The sequence below is a fragment of the Carassius gibelio genome, chromosome B12, assembly GCF_023724105.1.
Source record: "Carassius gibelio isolate Cgi1373 ecotype wild population from Czech Republic chromosome B12, carGib1.2-hapl.c, whole genome shotgun sequence".
NCBI classification, from domain to species: Eukaryota; Metazoa; Chordata; class Actinopteri; order Cypriniformes; family Cyprinidae; genus Carassius; species Carassius gibelio.
The window spans coordinates 11468079-11488757 of record NC_068407.1 but is presented as its reverse complement, the minus strand read 5'-3'; the positions used below and the strand labels follow the sequence as shown (position 1 = coordinate 11488757).

At 36.3% G+C, this 20679-nt stretch overlaps 2 protein-coding genes across 5 annotated transcripts in view; one reads left to right on the top strand and one right to left on the bottom strand.

Annotated features, from left to right (window-relative positions):
• The window catches only part of mpp7a (MAGUK p55 scaffold protein 7a), a 119464-nt gene extending 113341 nt beyond the window's left edge, over nt 1-6123 (bottom strand). For 2 of the 3 annotated variants that reach the window (XM_052571634.1, XM_052571631.1), the window contains exon 1: nt 4516-4748. The gene's annotated coding sequence lies outside the window, so the exon portion shown is untranslated. Of the gene's footprint in view, nt 1-4515; nt 4749-6104 lie in introns of those variants that run through there. The other variant, XM_052571632.1, reaches the window with a different exon arrangement.
• A 2127-nt stretch (nt 6124-8250) lies between these two features.
• waca (WW domain containing adaptor with coiled-coil a) overlaps nt 8251-20679 on the top strand; it is a 30063-nt gene continuing 17634 nt past the window's right edge. For both annotated transcript variants that reach the window (XM_052571636.1, XM_052571635.1), the window contains exons 1-5: nt 8251-8480; nt 8662-8695; nt 9496-9682; nt 15569-15660; nt 19112-19227. In XM_052571636.1, the coding sequence (XP_052427596.1) occupies nt 8440-8480; nt 8662-8695; nt 9496-9682; nt 15569-15660; nt 19112-19227 (470 nt within the window). In that variant the 5' untranslated portion in view covers nt 8251-8439. The remainder of the gene's footprint in view (nt 8481-8661; nt 8696-9495; nt 9683-15568; nt 15661-19111; nt 19228-20679) is intronic.

Here is a 20679-nt window from a genome sequence, read left to right as displayed (position 1 = left end):
GAAAAAAGCCACTATAAGCATCTGAAAGTTGCTAAATCTAGCGCTGAAGTCGTGCTTGTGTGTGTGTGTGTGTGGCACAAGAGCTGATGGCAGCAGGCGATGGATTTTAGTGGCGGGCGGTCAGTGGATATTGTGGGCGAGTTCTTCTGTGTCATCACGTTCTACAGCTTCAGACTCTGAACTTTAATACTTAGTAACACATACAGCCGTGTCCTCGCCACAGTGCAACCTTGAAAAGAGACCCCTCTCAGACGCATTCCAAACATTATTTAAACAACACTGGTATTGCGGTATTTTAAATATATAAATATAAGAAAAATAAACAATGGTATTAGGTATGAACCGGTATACTGCCCAGCACTAATCTGAAATAGCTGTTGGACAGTAACAGCAGCACAACATTTTTTGATCTGTAAGTATTAGTGTACAATGAATAACAGACACAGGATGGCCAGATCGGGAATATACAGCAGATCTGTGGTATAACGTACATGTCAGCAGAACTGAACCACTGATTCAGATACTATATAATCTAAAAGCAGCAGAGCCATTGTAAAATTAACACCTAAGCTTTAATACACTGCAAGATATAGTGATGACAAATGTATTATTGCTAACAGTGCTCGGCTGAGTATGACCTTCACATCACATTGTTTTAAATGATTGAATTGCTCACTTACTTCACCCTCAGTTAATGATGGGGAACCAAGGCCACCACACTTATAATTTAAAACTTTCTTTATTAAAGCACCACAATTCAGAAAATTAGACCATACTATTTTTCAGACACAAGAATCCAAGCATTGGAATCTAATTGTAGAAATAATGCATACAAACAAAAACAGAAAAAAAAAACAGAAACAAAATATAGAATAATAATAAAAACAAAATTCAACAACAACATAAACCAATATTAATGTGCATACACGCTTTTGTGCTCCAAACTTAACTTCCGGTAGACTTCCACAAAGAATCAATAACAACAGCAAAGTCTCTCTAGAGTAGATTATTTCTTATAAGCAAAATGTTTGCTCCATAAATCAGACTGGCTTGTTGAAAATGCAATTTCATTCTCTGCCAGCAGGAGGTGCTTTTGGAGTGGCAGAAATAGAGGTTTCTCCGGTAATGGTACATAACGCAGGGCTCTGCTCACAAATGCTGCTCTATCAGGCATTACAGACTAGATGAAATGGGTTTGCATTTCAAGTCTGTCGCATTCGCATGTGTATAAATGGAAGTCAATGGAACAAAAAGTGTAGGGTGACCGTGGCTTGAGTCTATTAAGTCGAAGGTCTGTGCAATTAATTGAAATTAGTTATTTGTTTATTTTTTACTGATAGGCTAGTTACATAATACTCTGCTGTGGTATTTAGAATGATTTGTGAATGAATTGTATGAGGGAGGGGGACATGGGTTTGAGTTTTCCCAGGTCTGTGACTTGTTTAAATGACTAAGTCGACTCTCTTTAGAAAGACAATAACTCTCTACACGGTGCACTTTCAGATTTAAAACTTTGCAGGATGCTTTTATTCACTTTTATTCAGCTGTGTTACACACTGCACAAAAAAGGTAATTAAAAAAAATCCATAATATTGGCACTTTAAATAAATAAATATATTGAATTATTACCAGAACTTTTACAGGCCTGAGAAAAGACACACTCTTGACATTCCTTGATATTTCTAGGGTTTTCAGGACCATAAAAACTCAATTTAGATTTCTGTAAATCTATTCTTGAAAAACAATATAAACTGCAGTTTAAAGTGGACAATAATTACCATAAGACCTCTCTTCCTTCATCTTCGACCTCTCCATTAGAGAAACAACAGCAATGGAACAGCAACACCAGGCCACTCACTGGGCCAGTTAACACCCAGACATTAGACACCTGTTCTACCCCTGCAGTTTAGATGTCCCCCTTCCACAAACACACACACAGCAGTTAAGCTTGCCAGACTAATGAAACTTGCTACTACCAAGACTTCTGCCAGCAACATTTACTTCATCAATATGCAATCCTTCCTCTGCTTCATCTTTTATTTTTGCACAGAGAAGGTTGTCTGACAACCTCACTGAATTAGCTAGTCCTGTTGTTTAATGCTCTGCCTCTAAAAGTTAAGAAGCTACATGGTTAAACCAAACGACATGTTCAACTTGATCAAGAACGGTTCAAGCCTTATTTAGAGGAGTTAAAAAAAAAATTAAAAAAAACCACACATCTAAAACAATACGTTCATCTTGAAAAATCGGATTTCTATTTGATTGGTTATGTACGCTGCATTAATAAATTGACCACTAAAGTACACCTCTGCAAAAAGAATGCAAATTTAATCCACTACTCCCACGTTATGCTATTAAACCTATTTTGGATTTTAAGTCTATGGTCAAGCCAGTAGAAGGCAGCAACATTTTCTGTTGAATGTTCCCTTCTGCTTGCATGTGGATTACGGTTTTCTTTAATTTCCATGTGCTGACATAATTGTGTTTGAGAACCAAAATGTATCTAACGTAAACAGCCAGATGCACTTACACTTGGCTGAGCCACATCTTGCATAAGTCTCAAACCACTTCCTGACGTTTTCGATACGCAAATGCATCTTGGAGGTCATTTAAACATGGTCATGATATCCACCCAATCAGTAAAAATGCATTAAGAGGCCAAGTGTAAATATTCCCTGAGCGTATGTTTGTATTGAAAGCCATGCGATCACAGTTTGATGATTACTTTGAGACCAGTTCGTGTGTTTAAAAGACATATGAGCTTTATTTTAGACCCATAAACAGGTGATGACCTGAAATGATCCATTTCACATCAACTCAGTTCAACCCACCAGTGATTTCTTCTCCACTTCAAATGGGTATGTTCAGTATTTCATATTTCACCAATCCCACAGGACCTCCAAAGAATACATTCCCTACTGTCAGTACATATAAGACACGGAATTTAAAAGAAATGTAGGCATTCTAATCTCAGAAAAGACTATGCTATCAGACCTCTGGGAACTTTAGTTAAAGCCACCATAAGGCATTGTGTTCCCTCTCATGTGTTAATTACTTGCACTATAAAAGGTAACCCCCGTCAAAAGAGGGAATGATCAGGACATGGATCGTAACGTCAGCCTGTCAACTAACACTGCGAGACGGCAAGTGAGAGTGAGTGTGTGTGTGTGTGTGTGTAAAGAGGTCAAAAAGAGGGGAGTCAGAGAGTGCAGACAGGGCACTTCTGAGCAGTGATATCTGACACAGCAGATCACAAGTCTCAAACAAACCACAGTCTCCAACGTTTCCCACAGGGGAGCAGGACTCTCCGAAAACTCGCAGTACCTATTTGAATGAAGGTTATATTTGCATTCATAATCTTTTTATTAGTTGAATATTTTATGATTCCACTATAGCATAGTTGCTCTGGGTCAGAGAATAAACTAAGACTGCTTTTACATTTCAATGGGCTGTTGCTAAGGAAGATCCCAGAGGGCTGAACCTATCGAAGCCTCAAGGCCAAGTTATGAAAACATGCCATGAAATGCATAATAAAGTTTATTCCGCTTTCCATCCTTTCTCAATTTTGCCAAGAGTCCTTATCAATGTTACAGACTACAGCATGTCCAATACGAACCATATGCACATGATCAGAATAACAAAACATGCAATCTATAACTATAACATCTACATTTTACTCGAGTATTAAATGTATTTTTACTACACAGGAGATATATATACATACACACACATATATACATATGATATACATATGTGTGTGTGTGTGTGTGTTTGTGTTTATATAAACATTTTGGTGTTTATATAAATTAGAGGGAGAGAAAAATGTATAAACATTTACAAACTTTATAAAATAAATGCATATACACATTTATAAAAAGATTTACAAAAAAAAAAAGTGTGACACAATGGAACACAGTTTACATAATAGTGTATCTAACATACCTAATAGGTCTCACAACAAAATAGGCGGACCTACAGTAGTTGTAGCAAAAACAGCGGAGACCAGAACGTGGCTTCACTAACTGTCAGCCCTGAAGCAGCAGCACTAGGTGAAATTAAATAAAAGAATCGAATACACATTTACTTTATTATACTTAATTGGGCACGTTAAGCAAACCCTAGTTGAGCTCTTTGGATGACGGAGTCTGTCCTGCTGCTCAGGGAGAACTCACCCCCGGTGATGTCAGTGTCAAGCTCCGCGTCAGCACTCTGCTGAAATAAAGCCGATCCCTTCCATGCATCAAGAATAGCAGCTCGTTTCAGTGTTTGTTTGTCCGGTTGAGCTCAACTGTCGGGAGCACTTGACACGTCAAGTGTCAAGTGCACCGACCGTTGGCTCGAACAAAACAGGACACACAAAAACAATCAAAAAGTCAATACTCAAGTTTTCAAAAGAACTTCTTAGTCTCCCGTCAGACACTAAACATTTAAGATTTTTTGTCATGTTTATATATAAACAACGCGGTAAATGTTTTTCTTGCGGTATCGGAGAATAAATAAGTTGTTATTACTCACTCGAGCAGTTTATTGTGTTTTGGGAAATCCAGTAAGACGCCTTGGGGTTCTTGGGTAGTCACTCTTGAGGAAAAAAAGAAGAAGTTGCCTCCGCTTTGCTTTTAAAAGGCAAAAAAATAAGAATTTAAATAAAATATCCCAGGCTCGGAGTAGGTCTTCGAGTCCAAACTGTTTTTCTTTTCAGGCTAAAAGCGTCGTACAATCTGCGTTCAACTTGGCAGGCGGGCGGAAGTAATCTTTTACTTGATTGGACAGTTAACTAAAGTAGGGCGGGATCACAGTGTAATCCTAAAATATAATTGGCGGTTACATAATCAATCATATGCCACACCTGCCCTTATTCTATGAAATAACGCTTTATTATAAGAGATCTACCGGCAGACTCTGCATACGTAAATAAATCATAATGACACTTTTCATTGTTGTTGTGTATAAAATGTTCTTTTCTAAAAGGGGTAAAGTTTCGAGGAATGAAGTAATCGTTTCTCTCTAGAGTGTAGACAACAGTACACCTGTCTTTCCTGTTCTAGAAGCACATGACCGCCGGGTTTTTTTCTATTTAAATATCTTGCCTATTTATCTCTAGTAACTTGATTTGATCCGTCTCGACACGCTGGTCCTTGTTGTCTCACTCAGTGGTTTTCTTCAGCGAGGAAATGTATATGGCAGACTGGTTTGACAAGTTTGAATTAGACAATGCCTTATGGCTGCAACTAAGGTTAAGTCTCTATACAACAACAACAAAAAAATTCAGTTGATCTGATCAGAACAAAGAACTATAGACATTTTGTAGGCAGTGGTAAGCTTAAGAAAGATAGAAACAAACAAACAATTGTTTTTCACTTGAAAAAAAAAGTCAGAGAGCCAGAGCTGCTCTTCATTCTGACATGCGTTACAGAGCCCAGCTCTCAAAAATAAATAATATACAATGTGGATTTAACGCATGAGTAATTAAGAAACAACGCAACACCATTACATTAAGAACTATCACTACAGCACCCCCTCGTGGCCGACACACGAGATCGAAGGCAAGTACACTAAGAACTACACAATTTTATTTATTTATTTATTTTTAGCAAAAATTTGGTAAGTTGTCATTTCTACTTTTCCTTAAAATTCTATTGAAATCAAATTAATAATAATAGCAGCACATCACTTGCAATTTACAAAGCCAACAATCGCTGGCATTGATTATAAGCACAATAATCAAAGGCGAGTCTAAACAGCGGATAAAAGCATCACAATAATCCACAAGTAATCCACACAACTCCAGAGCATCAATGTCTTGTGAAGTGAAAATCTGTTTGTAATAAGCAAATCCATTATTAAGACTTTTTCTGTCTTTTTTTTTTAACTGTTTCTCTCCGGCTTCAATATGTCAGAGGACAACAGCATATTATCATGTTATTTTATAATTATTAGATTTTAAACAACAAAAGAAAAAAACGTATCTATATCTTGGAAGATCTGAGGACGAGTACATTTTCAGCAATTTATTATTATTATTATTATTATTTACACTATTGGTCCAAATAAAACATATATGTGTGATTCTATATAGCAAAACCCTACTGAAGAATCAATCATACTAGACTTCTCCAAACGGCGGGGATTCATTTTCACCCTGGCATCTGATTTAGTCCCATAAAATGTTGAATATATCAAAGTTCAGTTTGCATAACTTTTTTTTTCTCCATGACTCTTCTAATCTTTTGGATCAAAGATTTATTGGTATTTTAGAATAGCCTATTACAGTAATAGCGTGACTTGTTGCACTTGCACTATTGCACAGGTAAATGAGTGAACTGATTCTGCAAATTGTAAAAAGCCACCAACAGTGCTCATATAGGATAAAGGCCAAAGACAATCACAGTGCTGATGCACCTGCTTCCATTGTTAGAATAAAGTGTGTTTTCAACAAGCGAATTAACATGACATTGAAAACTGAGAGGTCATGTAAAAGGTTCTTTCAGAGCATCAACAGAGTCCAAAAACCTTGAGGATATTTTTGGATATAATTTATAGCTTTGTTTAATGTATTTGTAATAATTGTCATAATGAACTCATCATTTTTTTTAAAAGCTTATCATCTATTTAATCATAAGTAGAGTCAGAGTGCATTATGTCTTTTCTTCCCAGTCCTCTCTACAAAGTTAAAATAAGTGGAAAGCGAAATAAATAACTGAAATGACGATTATTAAATTTAATTTATTAGCAAGGTACCTCATGTGTTCATTTAAATGCACCTCTGGTCAATCTGGTCAGATTTCTGCTTGACCTACATGAAGACCAGTAAGATGCTTAGCCCAAAAAATAAATACAAAATAAAATAGTTTTGTCATATGGGGAGAACTACTAAAGACCAACATAATTTCATTATATAACTAAGACACAAATCTTGAAGGCTTATTCTGGAGGATCTCAAAGATGAGATCTTTAAAAGCAAAGAACAATAGGACATTCACACAAAGCACCAACGTTAATGTCTTAGGGGCTTAAAAGATTAAATATTGATAAATATATATATATATATATTATATATTATATATATATATTATATTATATTATATATATATTGATTTGATTGTACCGATATAGAACAAAACAACTGAACTGAGCTATATAATGACACCATTGTCTTGTGATGGTGATTTTCCTATGCTCTTTTCATAAACTGAACATCTTTGCAACATGGACGAATTGAACTGAACTTAATCAACACTGACCTCTTGAGCTGGATATTACATTACTGTCTTCTGTAGAGCTGCTTTATACCTGGAAAGAATTCATTTAGGAATTGATGGACTTTGCAACACTTTCATTGAACTAAACTGAATCAACATTGAACTTACTTGAGATGAATAATGATACCATTGTCCTCTCTAGATCTGCTTTATTTGCTGAACGTTATATAAGTAAATTAAAATAAATCAAAATGGAACTAAACTGATTTGAATAATGAACATTATATTCTGTAGAGCTGCTTTAAAGATTAAATTGAAGTCATTTCATATTTTAAGGTTTTTGCTTGAATATTCAGTCATACTTTGATGTTTACCTCTGTGTTGCTGCTTTGAAACTATCTGTATTGTATATATAAAGTGCTATGTAAATATATGTGACTTGACAGGTTTAGAAATCTGGAGTAACTCAGATTTTAATGCAGCTGGAAATATGTATGACCTGCATACAGACTGCTGTCCACCACAATCTCCATTATATTTGGCAGATCTGGCACAAAATTTGCATAGAAAACCAGGCAAGGCTCTGCTCTTCTGAAGGTTCTACTGAACAGTGTTCTATTGAACAGTGTACTTGGCCATTCAAAAAGTGCGCGCACAAGTATTTTTCCCCAGAATTCCCCAGACTCACTTGTTTCAGTTAGTCATAGTGCATCAGGTCCTTTCTGCGTTCATCTCAGTGACATGCGCATGCATTGGCTCCATATGTCCAGTAGATGTCAGTAGATTATTGGGTTTTAATTCCAGCCACTGAAACGCAATAATTATCAGCATTCGAAGTAAAGCGCGAAGTCAGACTTTTTTGTAAGTACGTCAAGCACAATGTCATTTAACCCAAAAAAAGAAAGAAAAAAAATTCCTGCTTCATGCACTACTTCAGACCAATTCAAACCAGTTTTCGGAATGACCCGACAGTAGCCGAGTCGAGCCGATGCGAGCCCCGGAATAACCCGGATTGAGGTGTGTGAGAGGCTGAGTTTCGCTGCTCTGTAGATAGGGGCAGACTTTTGGTGAATGTGTGAGTGGGAGATGGACCGAGGGTGCTCTAGCAAAGGCGAAGAGCGACTCCAATAGCCAGAACTATTGAAATAATATACGCGATCGGGTCGTCGATAGCCCACTCCAAATACAAAATAAGTCGCCCATCTTTCACATCTACTTCACACACACTAACACGGCATTGATGGTAATGTATGCAAGGAAACAACCGAGACTCGGCGATGGGTAAAGAGCTCTGTTTTATACTCCGATGTTCCTTCTCCGCTTTGACAATCCGCCATTTTTAGCCAAACCAAAATAAGTAGAAACTTGAGGCAGCCGATTCAGCTGTTGCAATTTCTGCCACTATCCGTGAAGATGGGGTTTTAACTGTTTCTCTGTCTCTTTTTCTTGTTTTATTTTACAGGTGCACAGACCGAAGGGATTCTCAGCCCTATCAGGTAACTAAGATCTGAAACAAATAAGATTAAAATGGGAGTAAATCTAGTGCAGGCTTTTGAAGCAAGCTAGGCCTCTTTGCGTAAAACACAGCGAAAAGTGCCTTATTACAACCAGGCTCGGTTTAAAATGACACACACAATTTCATTGCACTGTAAACATGAATTTGTGCTGTCATAAATCGCCTGCCCGTCGAATTTATCATGTTTTAAATGCGCTAAGGGCGCTAGCGACTTTAACAGGCTAACGTTAGCTCACTAGCGGCTAACGTTACATCTCAGGCCTGTGTGCTACAGCGATTTACTTCGAAATTACCAAAATAATAACGTTTATAATCATCAATTCAGACTTTAAATTGTGCTACTTTAAAGAAACGGTTGTATACGTAAAATCAAATTTAGTGGTACGAGGTTGTTTTTAATCAATCGTCTTGATAGTTGCTAGACTGCAACCAAATCCCAATTAAACGATTCAAATTAAAATCTACAACATAAAGAGATGCTTAATTATATGTAAAGCTGTAAGAATAATGCTTATAGGCTTTCCTGTGTTCAGTTTAGCCTTGAAAGGATGTATAAAGTATGTAATGACAAACATTATCGTGCTATGAAGTATTGTCGTGTTTTGGAACATGTTAGATGATTGCTAGCCGGTATATCATCTTAGATCAGCAATAAACGAGCTGGTCAGGTAGCTAATGACCATTGTAGACCAGCTTTAAACCAGCCCTCATGTACACTGCATGTGTGAGAGAGAGTAATTGTTCAGCAGAGTTCAATGTAGGAATGTCATGTTTTGACAGACTCTTAAGTACTCATCCAAGAGTCACCCTGATCACAGACATGAGAAGATGCGTGACAGTAATGACGCCACTCCACCATGCAAGATGCTGCGGCGATCAGACAGTCCAGAAAACAAACACATGGACAGCACCGGTCATGGCAGAGCAAAAGCCATCCATCCACACAGAGGGAGAGACAGAGAAGGAGGTAAGAGGGGAGACCTGAAGTCATATTGATCATTTGATAAGAGGCACAGATCTGAGGCTGATACTGATGCCCAGATCAGTGATCAGATTGCTGTCTTAAGGGTAAAAAGACATTAAATAAAATCATACTTCCGGTAGTGGCACCAGCTTCAACCATTTACCAAGCACCTGTAATCCAACTTTATGAATTATGCAAATTCATGGAGGAAAATGGAATGCTTGGTCTGTGATCAGAATGTGCTTTTATCTCTCTTCATGGTCAGGGTCTATACATTTTTATCAGATCAGGTACGAGCATGTATTTTTATTTTCAGGAACCTTTTTGCTTTCTACATCTGAAGACTGTTTTATCGTTCTGAAAAGATGAGCAGGCTTGAATGCCCACAAACTTCTGAAGTCAGAAATTGTGCTAGATCTAGAATTATTTCCATATCATTAAAAATATTATGTAGTCCTTCAGAATTCTTTTCTGATTCTATAGCAAGATCTGCCAAATGTTATTGGTATTGGCAACATTGCAACTTTTTTTTTCTTTTCAGTTTTGCTAGAAAGATTGTTTAGTTTAAATATTTAGACACATGTATGATCCGAAAATGAAAATTCAGTTACTCACCCTGACGTTTCTCCAAACCTGTATGTTTTTTCTTCTTAAGCAGAGCACAAAAGATGGTATTTAGAAATAATTAGCTGGGAACCAAATACTTTTGGTGAACACTGTTGTTTGTTTTATGGACAAAAAACACAGAGACATTTTCAAAGTATCTTTTTTATGTTTTCGCTTTGTTTTGGTTCTTTATCCTTTTAAAACTGAAGCTAAGAGTCTTTGAACACTTTATAGGCCATGCTTGTAAGATTGATTTTGCAGTAAGATTAGCCGTAAATAGAAAATATGGTCATAAGATTTACCCACACTACCTCATATTTTTACCAAATGTTGAGACGTTGACATCAACAAACTAATGTATGAGAATTGGCAGAAGAAGCCTAAAGCAATCGATAGCAAACAATATCATCTGTTTATTCTAAGTGCATGCTGGTCTGCCGCTTTAAATTCTTGAGCTCGCTACAGCAGGATGGATTCTGATTGGCTGTTAATTTATTATCGTTCATCATCTGGAGAAAAGTAGTTTTGAAAGTGATTCCAACAATATCGTTTCTCTTTGTCTTTATCGTTTTAGTCGTGGTGTGGACTCTGCTATTCTTTAATATTGAAACTTTTTTTGAACTTTCTATATAGTTCTTTATAGTCCTTGGTGTGAACGGGCCTTAAGTCTTATTTTACACTGTTTCAGTACAAATTAAGTTTAACTCTATGCCACCAGTTTTACCAAATTTAACCAAAGGTTTCTTTAAAACACTGTCTGCTGTTGTCTGGAAGAAGACAGAGCCCTTTTCGAAAATTATGATTTCGGTTGATCTAATGCTGTAGTGTCAGGCTGGCAAATGCATTTTAGTTGAGTTCCACTGCCATCACTTAAATATTTATTTTATAATAATTTTTTTTTTTTTTACATACGTTTCTTCTGCTGCTTCAACAGTTAATATTAATATTATTAATATTGAAAATTACAGATTGAGTTAAGCAAATCCACACAAAGTAAGATAACTATATTAGCATCCACACCAACAAATGCTAACATTCTGTTTATTATAAGCGAGCACTGCAGTAATGGTGTATGCTGCTTTAAATATTTGAGCTTGTCAAAGTTAGTTGTACTCTGATTGGCTGTATTCGTTGTTCATCAGTTGTTAACAAATCATTTTGGAATTTGATTGCAATAATATTGTTCCTGTGTCATTATTGTCCTTTTTATATCGTCATTAGCCAGGTTTCCATCCAAAGTTGTGAATTTAACTTGTGTGCCAAATTAAAATATCACATAAAACACTTGCAAATAAAAACAACTTTTTCCATCCAATGAGTCAAAAAGAACAAAATCGTCACTTCCTGGTAAACTGGCACTGTATATCATTAAGAATATTAGGAGAAGCCACTGAATGTAATAATTTTCATATAAAATCCATTACTTGCACCTCAGAGAGAGCAGATGGAGGAAAATGAATTGCGGACATTGGTTTCGTTGGTGGATGCCTGCTGTTTGGGAACGCAGTCGTGTAACAGTTCTGGGAGGCAGTTATACAGAAATACTTTAACAGACTTCTGCTTGTGCATTTCAAAACAACAACATTTCAAATGCTGTGGAACAAGATCAGTCCGCTGGTTAGTCAGGTTTTGTGGTCCCATCGTACAAAGTCAAAAAAAATTTTTGCGCGTGGAGGAATGTACTCTGCAAATGCGTTTCCATCTCATATTAACCCTTTTTTGCACAAGTCAAAAACCACCTCAAGAAAACGTAAAAACTTTTTTGCAAATGAAGGGATTTTTATTTGAAATTTGGCGCTTCCATCACTTGTTTCTGATGTGATACTTTAAAATGTGCATTAAAACAGGGTGATGGGAACATGTCTATTGTGTCATGTCATTAACATTATCTTCATATTTATTGTGCCTTGTGTGTACCAGCTTTTAGTCCTGCCTGATATAATCACTTCAAATAAATCTTTCTCATTCCTTTTCAGTCAGTTTAATAGTTTTTATCTACATGCATCACAAGACGTCTTGACCAGATACTGCTGCTACTTATAAAGGCAGTTGAATCTAATCACTACATGCTGATTTGCTACTCTTATTTAGATAAGGAGTAGATAATAAGATTGCTGCCAAATAAATGGAGCATCTAACTGAACTGTGTCAGTAGCATACATTGAATTGAGTCAGACAGTTGTGGAAGCTGTACACTGCTTCAAATCTCGCTGAACTAGGGATTCGAGCCTATTTAAAATTTAGATGTTGTACATGAGAGGTTGCATTAGTTAGAAGGTAATTCTCTGTTTTGAAGATTTTCCAAAATCCTTTTGTATTTCATTTATTCAAAAGCGATGAATCTACTTGATTTGTTGCCTGGCTCTATGCCATTATAGAACGTTTTTTAATTATTATTATTTTTTAAGTACTACCTCTTCTGAATCTTGGTGGTATAAAAGCTTTGCATCAATCATTCATATTTACCAGATCTGTTATATAGGTCAAGTCTTGCATCTCATTAAAGAGCCACTCGAGGAGTTAAAAGGGTAACTTGTATAGAAGTATGCTGACAGCATAATTAATTAGTTTGATGGTATATATGTATTTTCAATAAGCATAAATGCTAAAAGCAGATGAGCCATGTCTCTAGCTTTGAATATATTGTTCTTTCGATTCAATTCAGTACAGTTTTGCCTTTGATTCAATTGAATATAGATTTAGTTGTTTGAGGTACATTCACATTTTAAGGAACATCTTTCATCTAATAAATTACACATTAATAATGTTTAAAGTTTAAATCGATAACAGAGCCTAAATTATCACATTTAATTGCTATGTAATTTTATGTGCAACACTCAACACTAAAATAACTCCAAACATTGTATACAAACGTTTATATTGCACAAAGCTTTTGTATGACCTTTCTAATGATTCAGTTTTCTTCTCCAATTTATTGTTGAAATATAATAATTTAAACATTGGCTGTCAAATAGTCAAAATGAGCAAAACTTTTATGATTATACAATATAGTGTTTGTCTGTAGCATTATTTGTCTAGATAATGAGGTATGGACATCTAATGACTTTCCTGATGAAAATGTAGCATCACTAGCAAAGTCACAATATGATATGCATCATGATAAAGGACTGGACTGAATTTTACCTCAGCAGTATTTAGTAAAACAGCTGTTTATTAAACAGTAAATACTGTAGTGCCATTTCTAACTATTGGCAGAGCGGGCTGTTTACCTCTGCATTATGAAGCACCTCAATAACTGTACCACAGTTCGATATAGGTAATGGCATATGTTCATGTTTACATTGGGCACTCCCCTTCAGTTACAATATTTTTTGCTTGCATCTTGTTTTTGCTTGCATCTGCCTTTTTCTTTCACTCTTTCTCATAAATGAACACTTGATGAATTACACTTTTCTGAGAAGTGGAGATCTCTAAACTTCAAGCTAACCGGTGTTTCCAGAAAGCAAGAAAGTTTTTTTTTGCACATACACATGGTTGTCAGGTTGACAAAAATAAGTAACACACTTCTCAGATATTTCCGTATTGCGCAAGTGGGAAGCTCTGGTTTGATTACGTCTCTTTATATCAGGCAGCCCAATTGTGTTCCTCTGTCCAGATTAATCCTTGTAGCCTATATATTATGCTATATTCATTGTTTTAAAAAAATTCAAATTTTTCTACTCCATTTTAAATGTTGTTCTTGCATTCAAATTAAGCACAGTCCATTGCTGCACACGTGCCACAATGTCAAAACTGAGACAGCTATGTATTTGACAGTATATCAAATATCTGTGTCGATATAACGTCGTGTTGATGTATCGAACACAGAACTAGCATTAAGTGACTTGTCCACAGGATGTTTTGTTGATGTCTTTTTGTGGTTGCAACACAGTGACATGAGATTATGCATTTCAGTGAGTTCCTAATCTTTCCTCATACCTTCTCTCATGTTACATTAGTCAAAGTATTTGTTAATTTGATTGAATTAGGTGATTTAAAATTTGCAGATAAAACTTGAAAGCTGAATCTATTTCTTATTCAAAGTAACAAATCAAAGAGCTTTTCCAATTATCGTATGGGGGGTGCTCGACAAATTGTTTCGTGTTTTATAGACACAACAGCTGAAAACGGCATAAATGATTGGTCTTGAGATCTCCAAATTGATATTGGTTAGATTAAAATCCAGCCCAGTGAATGGAATGGAGTTTAAGGTGAATGATTTGTTGATGTTAACCAGTATGAATAAGCTACATAAAAATGCTTAATTGAACGCATCGTTACATTCTGATTAATTGTAAAACTACAAGGCAAGATGAATATTCTTGAATTTTCTTTTCATTTATACCTAAAGCAATCACAGTACAAGATTTTCTGGTTCCTCCATAAAGGCTAATGTAAACTCTAGCTAGTTCAGACTTGTTGTTCTACTCCAAAGTTTTGTTTTTGAGTGTGTTCATGTCAAGTAGCTTCCCACACTTTTATTCTGGATGAAAAGGAAAGCAGTGGTTCAAGGTGTATTTCTTATTTACAGGAAGTATGGGTGGGACTAGGACATATCAGTGTCCTCTCTACACCCCAAACCCCCCCCCCCCCCCCCCCAATATTTTTTCTTAATCGATAAAATATTTGTTACATGTTCACCAGCTGCAGATGTTATTTAGGGGAGGGACACTCTTTATATGATGCGATTTCCATTTTTCCTTTCTCTTTGGAGTGTTACAAACTCTTGTTACATGTAAAGTTGTAGTAAAGTTGAAGTTCTGTAAAGTTGCAAAGACTGAAGTCTCAAATCCAAAGAGATATTCTTTATAAAAGTTATAAAGGTGTTGTATTTAGGATTCACACAGAATGGTTGAACTAGGTATTGCAGTCCAAATTCACAATATTGGAGAGGGGTTTTCTTTCACCCGGCCCCTTCTTATCAGGTAATCGAGTTGGTGCAGATCAAACTGAAATGACTCTAATGAATCAAAGCTAGCCAGGAACAGATAGAAAGGCCCAGAAGTGTTCATGTCTGCATCATTCAGCCATAAAAAGCTCGAGTGCTGTAAACATAATTGAAATACATACTTGATTTTTCAGAAAGTGGAAACTGCAGTGTATTATGGGGTCATTGTTTGAGGACCTTAATAGTTATGCAGGTCACAGTGGAATGTTCTAGTAGAGTTGTTTTGATCAACCAGATGTGGTAATAACTCATTTAGACATGTATAGATTGTTCTCCACTAATTTTAAGAAATAGGCTAAACTGGTTTGTTTACATTCAGTATTTTTCATTTTCAGGGACCAGTATATCCCCTCAAGAGAACTCCCATAACCACAGCTCTCTGCACAGCTCCAACTCTCATTCGAATCCCAACAAATCATCAGACACGGTGAGTCCCACAGTCTCTAACTTGTCTGAACCTTTTAATGAGGTAGCGCACACACACAACAACACCTTGTTCATATACAGCAGTAACCATTTGGCCCTTTGGTATGAGCAGCCTGTTATTGAATGAATGTTTATTGAATAAATCAGACCATTTTTTGATAACCTAATAGCTATTTGTGCAATTAGTTTAGCATAAATCATCCAGAATAACTGCCTTACTGGAAGTAGTGATTAAGATGCTTTAATTGAACACCAATGTAGTCAAAATAGAAAACATTTATCCTGGCAGATCTGCTGAACTATTCAGACTTCTAATAAGTGATATGTTATTTTGTGGTCCATTATTTGGATCTAACAAAATTATCCCCGGCTGAAATTTGGCTTTGCTGTTAAACGTGTTGTTTGGTTGTGTGGCAACCCTCCTGTGTGCAGACCATCTGTCCCCTTGCAGTAGATAATATGAGCTCTTTTGGGAAATGCTAGGCACAGCTTACCTTTACCAGAAAAGAGAAACCAGAGCTTTTGCTACCTTCAGCATTACATCATTCATTGAAAGCATTGAAACATTGACGTCATATGGTTTGATTTCAGTAAAACTGTGGTTTTAAAAATAGTTACATCATTGCAAATCATTTAAAACAGGGTTTTTCTCATCAATAGCCAAATTGGGTTGAATTTAGTTTCTAAAAACTAAAAACAGACTACCAAGCCATAGTTATGAGTGGTCATTTTTGTGAAATATGTTGGAAAGTATCTAGCTCGTTTCGACAAACTTGAAAAATGGATGTAATATATGTGCCATAAGCCGTTTTTTTTGTTTTTTTTTGTTTTTATAAATCCACAATAATTTTGGTGAGCCAGCATACATGGCAGAGAAACCAAATTTTATCACTGTCCTTGTGCCTCTGTTGGTTTAAATTTGCCCTTCATTCTGTATGTTATGGGGTCACTTTGGAAATGCTGTGTAAAATGTCTTCCACTCTGAAGATGGTGAGATGCTTCACCTACTTTATGAACTCATTCATCAAACCCATTTCTTCTGCTCAATTACCTTTCTCAAGATTTAATGTTTTGTATTAAACCTTATAATTATGTTGAAGCGAGAAGTAGCTGTCGGCAGGCATACAGAGGTGAATTTCTTCATGGTTTGAAATATGTACTACTTTATTGTGGTGTCTTCAAGGACAGAGTTTAGTGCACAGTGAAGTGAACATAGTTCTGCATTGAACATCATTGTGTTGTATGAGTCACATTTAAGAGATCGACTACCATTCAGAAGCGTGTGCTCTTTAAGATTTATTTTTATTTTTTTGAAGTCTGTGCTCACCCATGCTGCATAATAAAAATATATATATTAATGTCATCTATGTCTCTGATGGCATGAGTTTTAAGCAGCCATTACTCCAGTCTTCAGTGTCATATGATCTTTCAGAAACCATTCCAATATGGTGATTTGATGCTCAAAAAATATTTCAAATGATCAATGTTTAAATCAGTTTGTAGTTAAATCATATTTTAACCCAAAATTGTAGTTAAAATATTTTTTGTGGCATTGTACCGACACGTCATATCAATTTAACGCATCCTTGATGAATAAAATCATTCATTTCTAATAGGGCTGCACGATTAATCGCATGCGATTGTCATACGTGTCTCTTTAGTAAAGCTGTTTCTGCAACTATACAATACAATATACAATATCCATCACCTGCTTTCAGATGGAGCTGCACTTACTACAGAGCCATAGTTCGCTGACAAGCTACGCAATACCGCATCATAATCGCAGATGAATTACATTCACAAAACCGGCTTCACTAAGGAGACACGCATGACAATCACATGCCATTTAATCGTGCAGCCCTAATTTCTAAAAATAAATTTAAATAAAAAAAATAATGAAAAATATTTTGGACTTTGAATGGTAGGCCATAATAAATTGGCTGTCTATGTCTAGATTTATTTATTTTTTACAAAAAATTTTTAAGTACGGTCTATCTACAGGGTTTCCCATACATTGATTTACTTGTGGTGCCACCTAATCCACCACCAATCCACATTAACCACCACAAATGTCCACCACCCTCTGCCATCAGCTCCTGCAATCACACACAAGCTTGACTTTAGCACTATATTTTGCTAGTTTCAGACCCTTTGTAGCATCTTTTTTTCATAATAGTTACCTAAATGACAAACCTAGCAACCTTTTTGGCTAAACGTTAGCTATCGTTCAGTTGGAAGATGTTGCCAGTGCGGCTTTCCCGGCACAGTATCACCGCTCTCAGCGTCTGTTCTGTGTAGAGAGGCAGCACATTCAGTTGGCTGTACTGCATCAGACTCGTTAGTAAATGAGTACAAAACTGTTACTTATAGACTGTTTGGATTAAATGTGAAATGAACATGGTTCGTATGTTAATATGCACAGTTTGTTACTCAGACGCAGTAAGTGTGCTGAATGTGACAGTTATATAGCAAAAACTTTTAGTATGGCTTGTGTGTTCTGAAGATCAACAAAGGTCTTACAGGTTTGGAACGACATGACGGTGAGTAATTAATGGCAGATTTTTCATTTTGGGTGAACTATCCCTTTTAATCCTGGTTAACATGTAGGATAAATGGGTCATGTTTAGTCACTATACTTGTTATACTGTCTATCATCTGTCCCTGTCTGTCTGTTGCTGTTAGTTTGCTCTGGGACTCTGTTTGTTCCAACTGATTTAACAGTCTGTAACAACTGGACAGAAATACCCATTAACATTCTGGTACGGGACCTCGATAAATGCATTGCAAAAAATAAAGTCCGACTACCTGTCTATTTTGAATGACTATCAAAAAGGGAGAGGGATTTCAGGAGTTAACTAGGCCATGCTAAAGAACCATACGGTGACCCTTTGGCCAATGAAGGAAGTGTCCCAGAAAATTGTCATTATTTTTGCTATTCCGGATGGTGATATTAGTGTCACAGAAATTGCAGACTTCAGCTTTAATGATCAGTACTGTCTGGTGTGGTGGTGTGACGCTTTGACAGGCAGACTGCTAGTAGGTGGAGGGCGGACTCGGGCAGATTTAAGAAGCATCCTGCAAGGGGGATGCGCATAGATCCACCTCATCAAATATTACACACGCTTGCATCAGGATTCAGTTTTCTCTCTCTCTCCCTTGCACGCTCCATCTGTCTCTCTCTCTAATGCTCTCATTCCTTCTCTTTTCTTCCAAGTCTTATTCTACATTTGTAACTTCCTTATGCTGTTGCTCTGTGTAGACTTTTCCTTATGTCAGGAGAAAAACAACCGCCACCTGGATTGTCTTTCATTTTTACTTCCTTTCAGGTCTTTCCTTTTGTTGTCCTCTCCTTTTTATCTTCCTTCCTCTCTCATTCCTTTAACAGCTCCTGTCTCTTTAAATGATGTCAGTGTTCCTGACAATCTCACAATCATTGTTTCTCTTTTATTTAGCCATGTGAGCCGGCAGATGATTGGTCTGAACACATCAGTTCTTCAGGGAAGAAGTACTACTACAACTGCAGGACGGAGGTGTCTCAGTGGGAGAAACCCAAAGAGTGGCTGGAGAGGTATTAAACACATAATTAAGTATAGTTTGAGTCTGAGCCCAGGGGTAAATGCCTATGTTAATACACTAATCCATACACGTTGCTGTTGAAACCTCAGGTGATCAACGTAGGTGGAAAGTTTAATCTAGAATGTTTCCGCAGAAAAAAAACATTTCCAGTAATAAAAGGAAAAATCTTTTAGCATCTTTTTGCTTTCTGCAGAAGTAGTATATTGCAGTCTTAGGCCTGTTCCACACATCTTGGAGCACTTTAGCGAAGCAGTAGTGCGATGGAAACTGCTTTCACACTGACAGTGAGCTTTCATCAGACCATTTATGACTTTTCAAAGCCCCACATTTGCTGTGCTTGTTTGATGAACTGCTCAAATTGACCAAAGCATTTATGGTTTATTTAACAATCACTATAAAATATTAACAATTATTAAAATATTAGTATTTTTAAAATTAAAATGTTAAATTGAGAAAGTAATATTCCAGTATTTCGCTGTAAAATAATAATAAATTAGATTTTAGGTAACAGCTGTAAAAATCCATAAATACTATTTTTGTAATATTTTAATATTTCCATTTTCAAGAAATGTTTTTCGTATCACATGCTGATTGAAAAAAAAAATAATGCAGTGTATAATTGCAACTGTTGTTCCTTCTCAGTTTTTGCCTTAGATGCTAACATGTAGGGCTGGGCAATATATAGAATATTAGCGATAATATCGCAATTATTTTTATGTACAATTAGAAAATATCGTTAATATTGAAAATGTCAAATTCAAGCATACTTTACCAAAATAATTCCCGAAAGTCCAATATCAGAACATGTTACTGCGGACTGCTCTACACGCCTCTGCTACGCAAGCTTTAAAGGGATACTCCACCGTGTTTTCATATTAAACTGTTTTTCCCTTACCCAAGACGAGTTGATACATACCTCTCTCGTCTCGGCCCATATTGAATGAGTGGGCTAAGCTAAGTGCTTTCAAAGTGTCACCATGCGCCAAAGCGATTGAGTGCACACACTGAGACGAGAGAGGTATGTATCAATTCGTCTTAAGCACTATTCGGATGGGACTAGTTTTCTAAACTACGTTTGAGTTTCGATTCTTACCACCTGACGTCTGTGATTTTCATGTACCAATTCGGATAGGACTAACATCTCCGTGTTTATTACAGAAGTGGGAGGGTCTTATTTGTGCATCTGGGCATCACAGAGATCGCGCGCTCTGTCTGCGTGCATTGCATTCATTCAGAATGATTGCCCTAGTATTATTACACAATAAATACTAAATGGCTAGTATAGCAAATTCATGTTAATGTGTGGTTCCTTTAGTTTAACTTGTTTTCCTTTTTTTTTTTTTTTATTAAATGTAATTAAAACATTATGTAACGGAGTACATAATTGAAAGTGAGTAATCGTACCTGATGCTGATATTACAATAGCCGGTATGAACAGTTTACG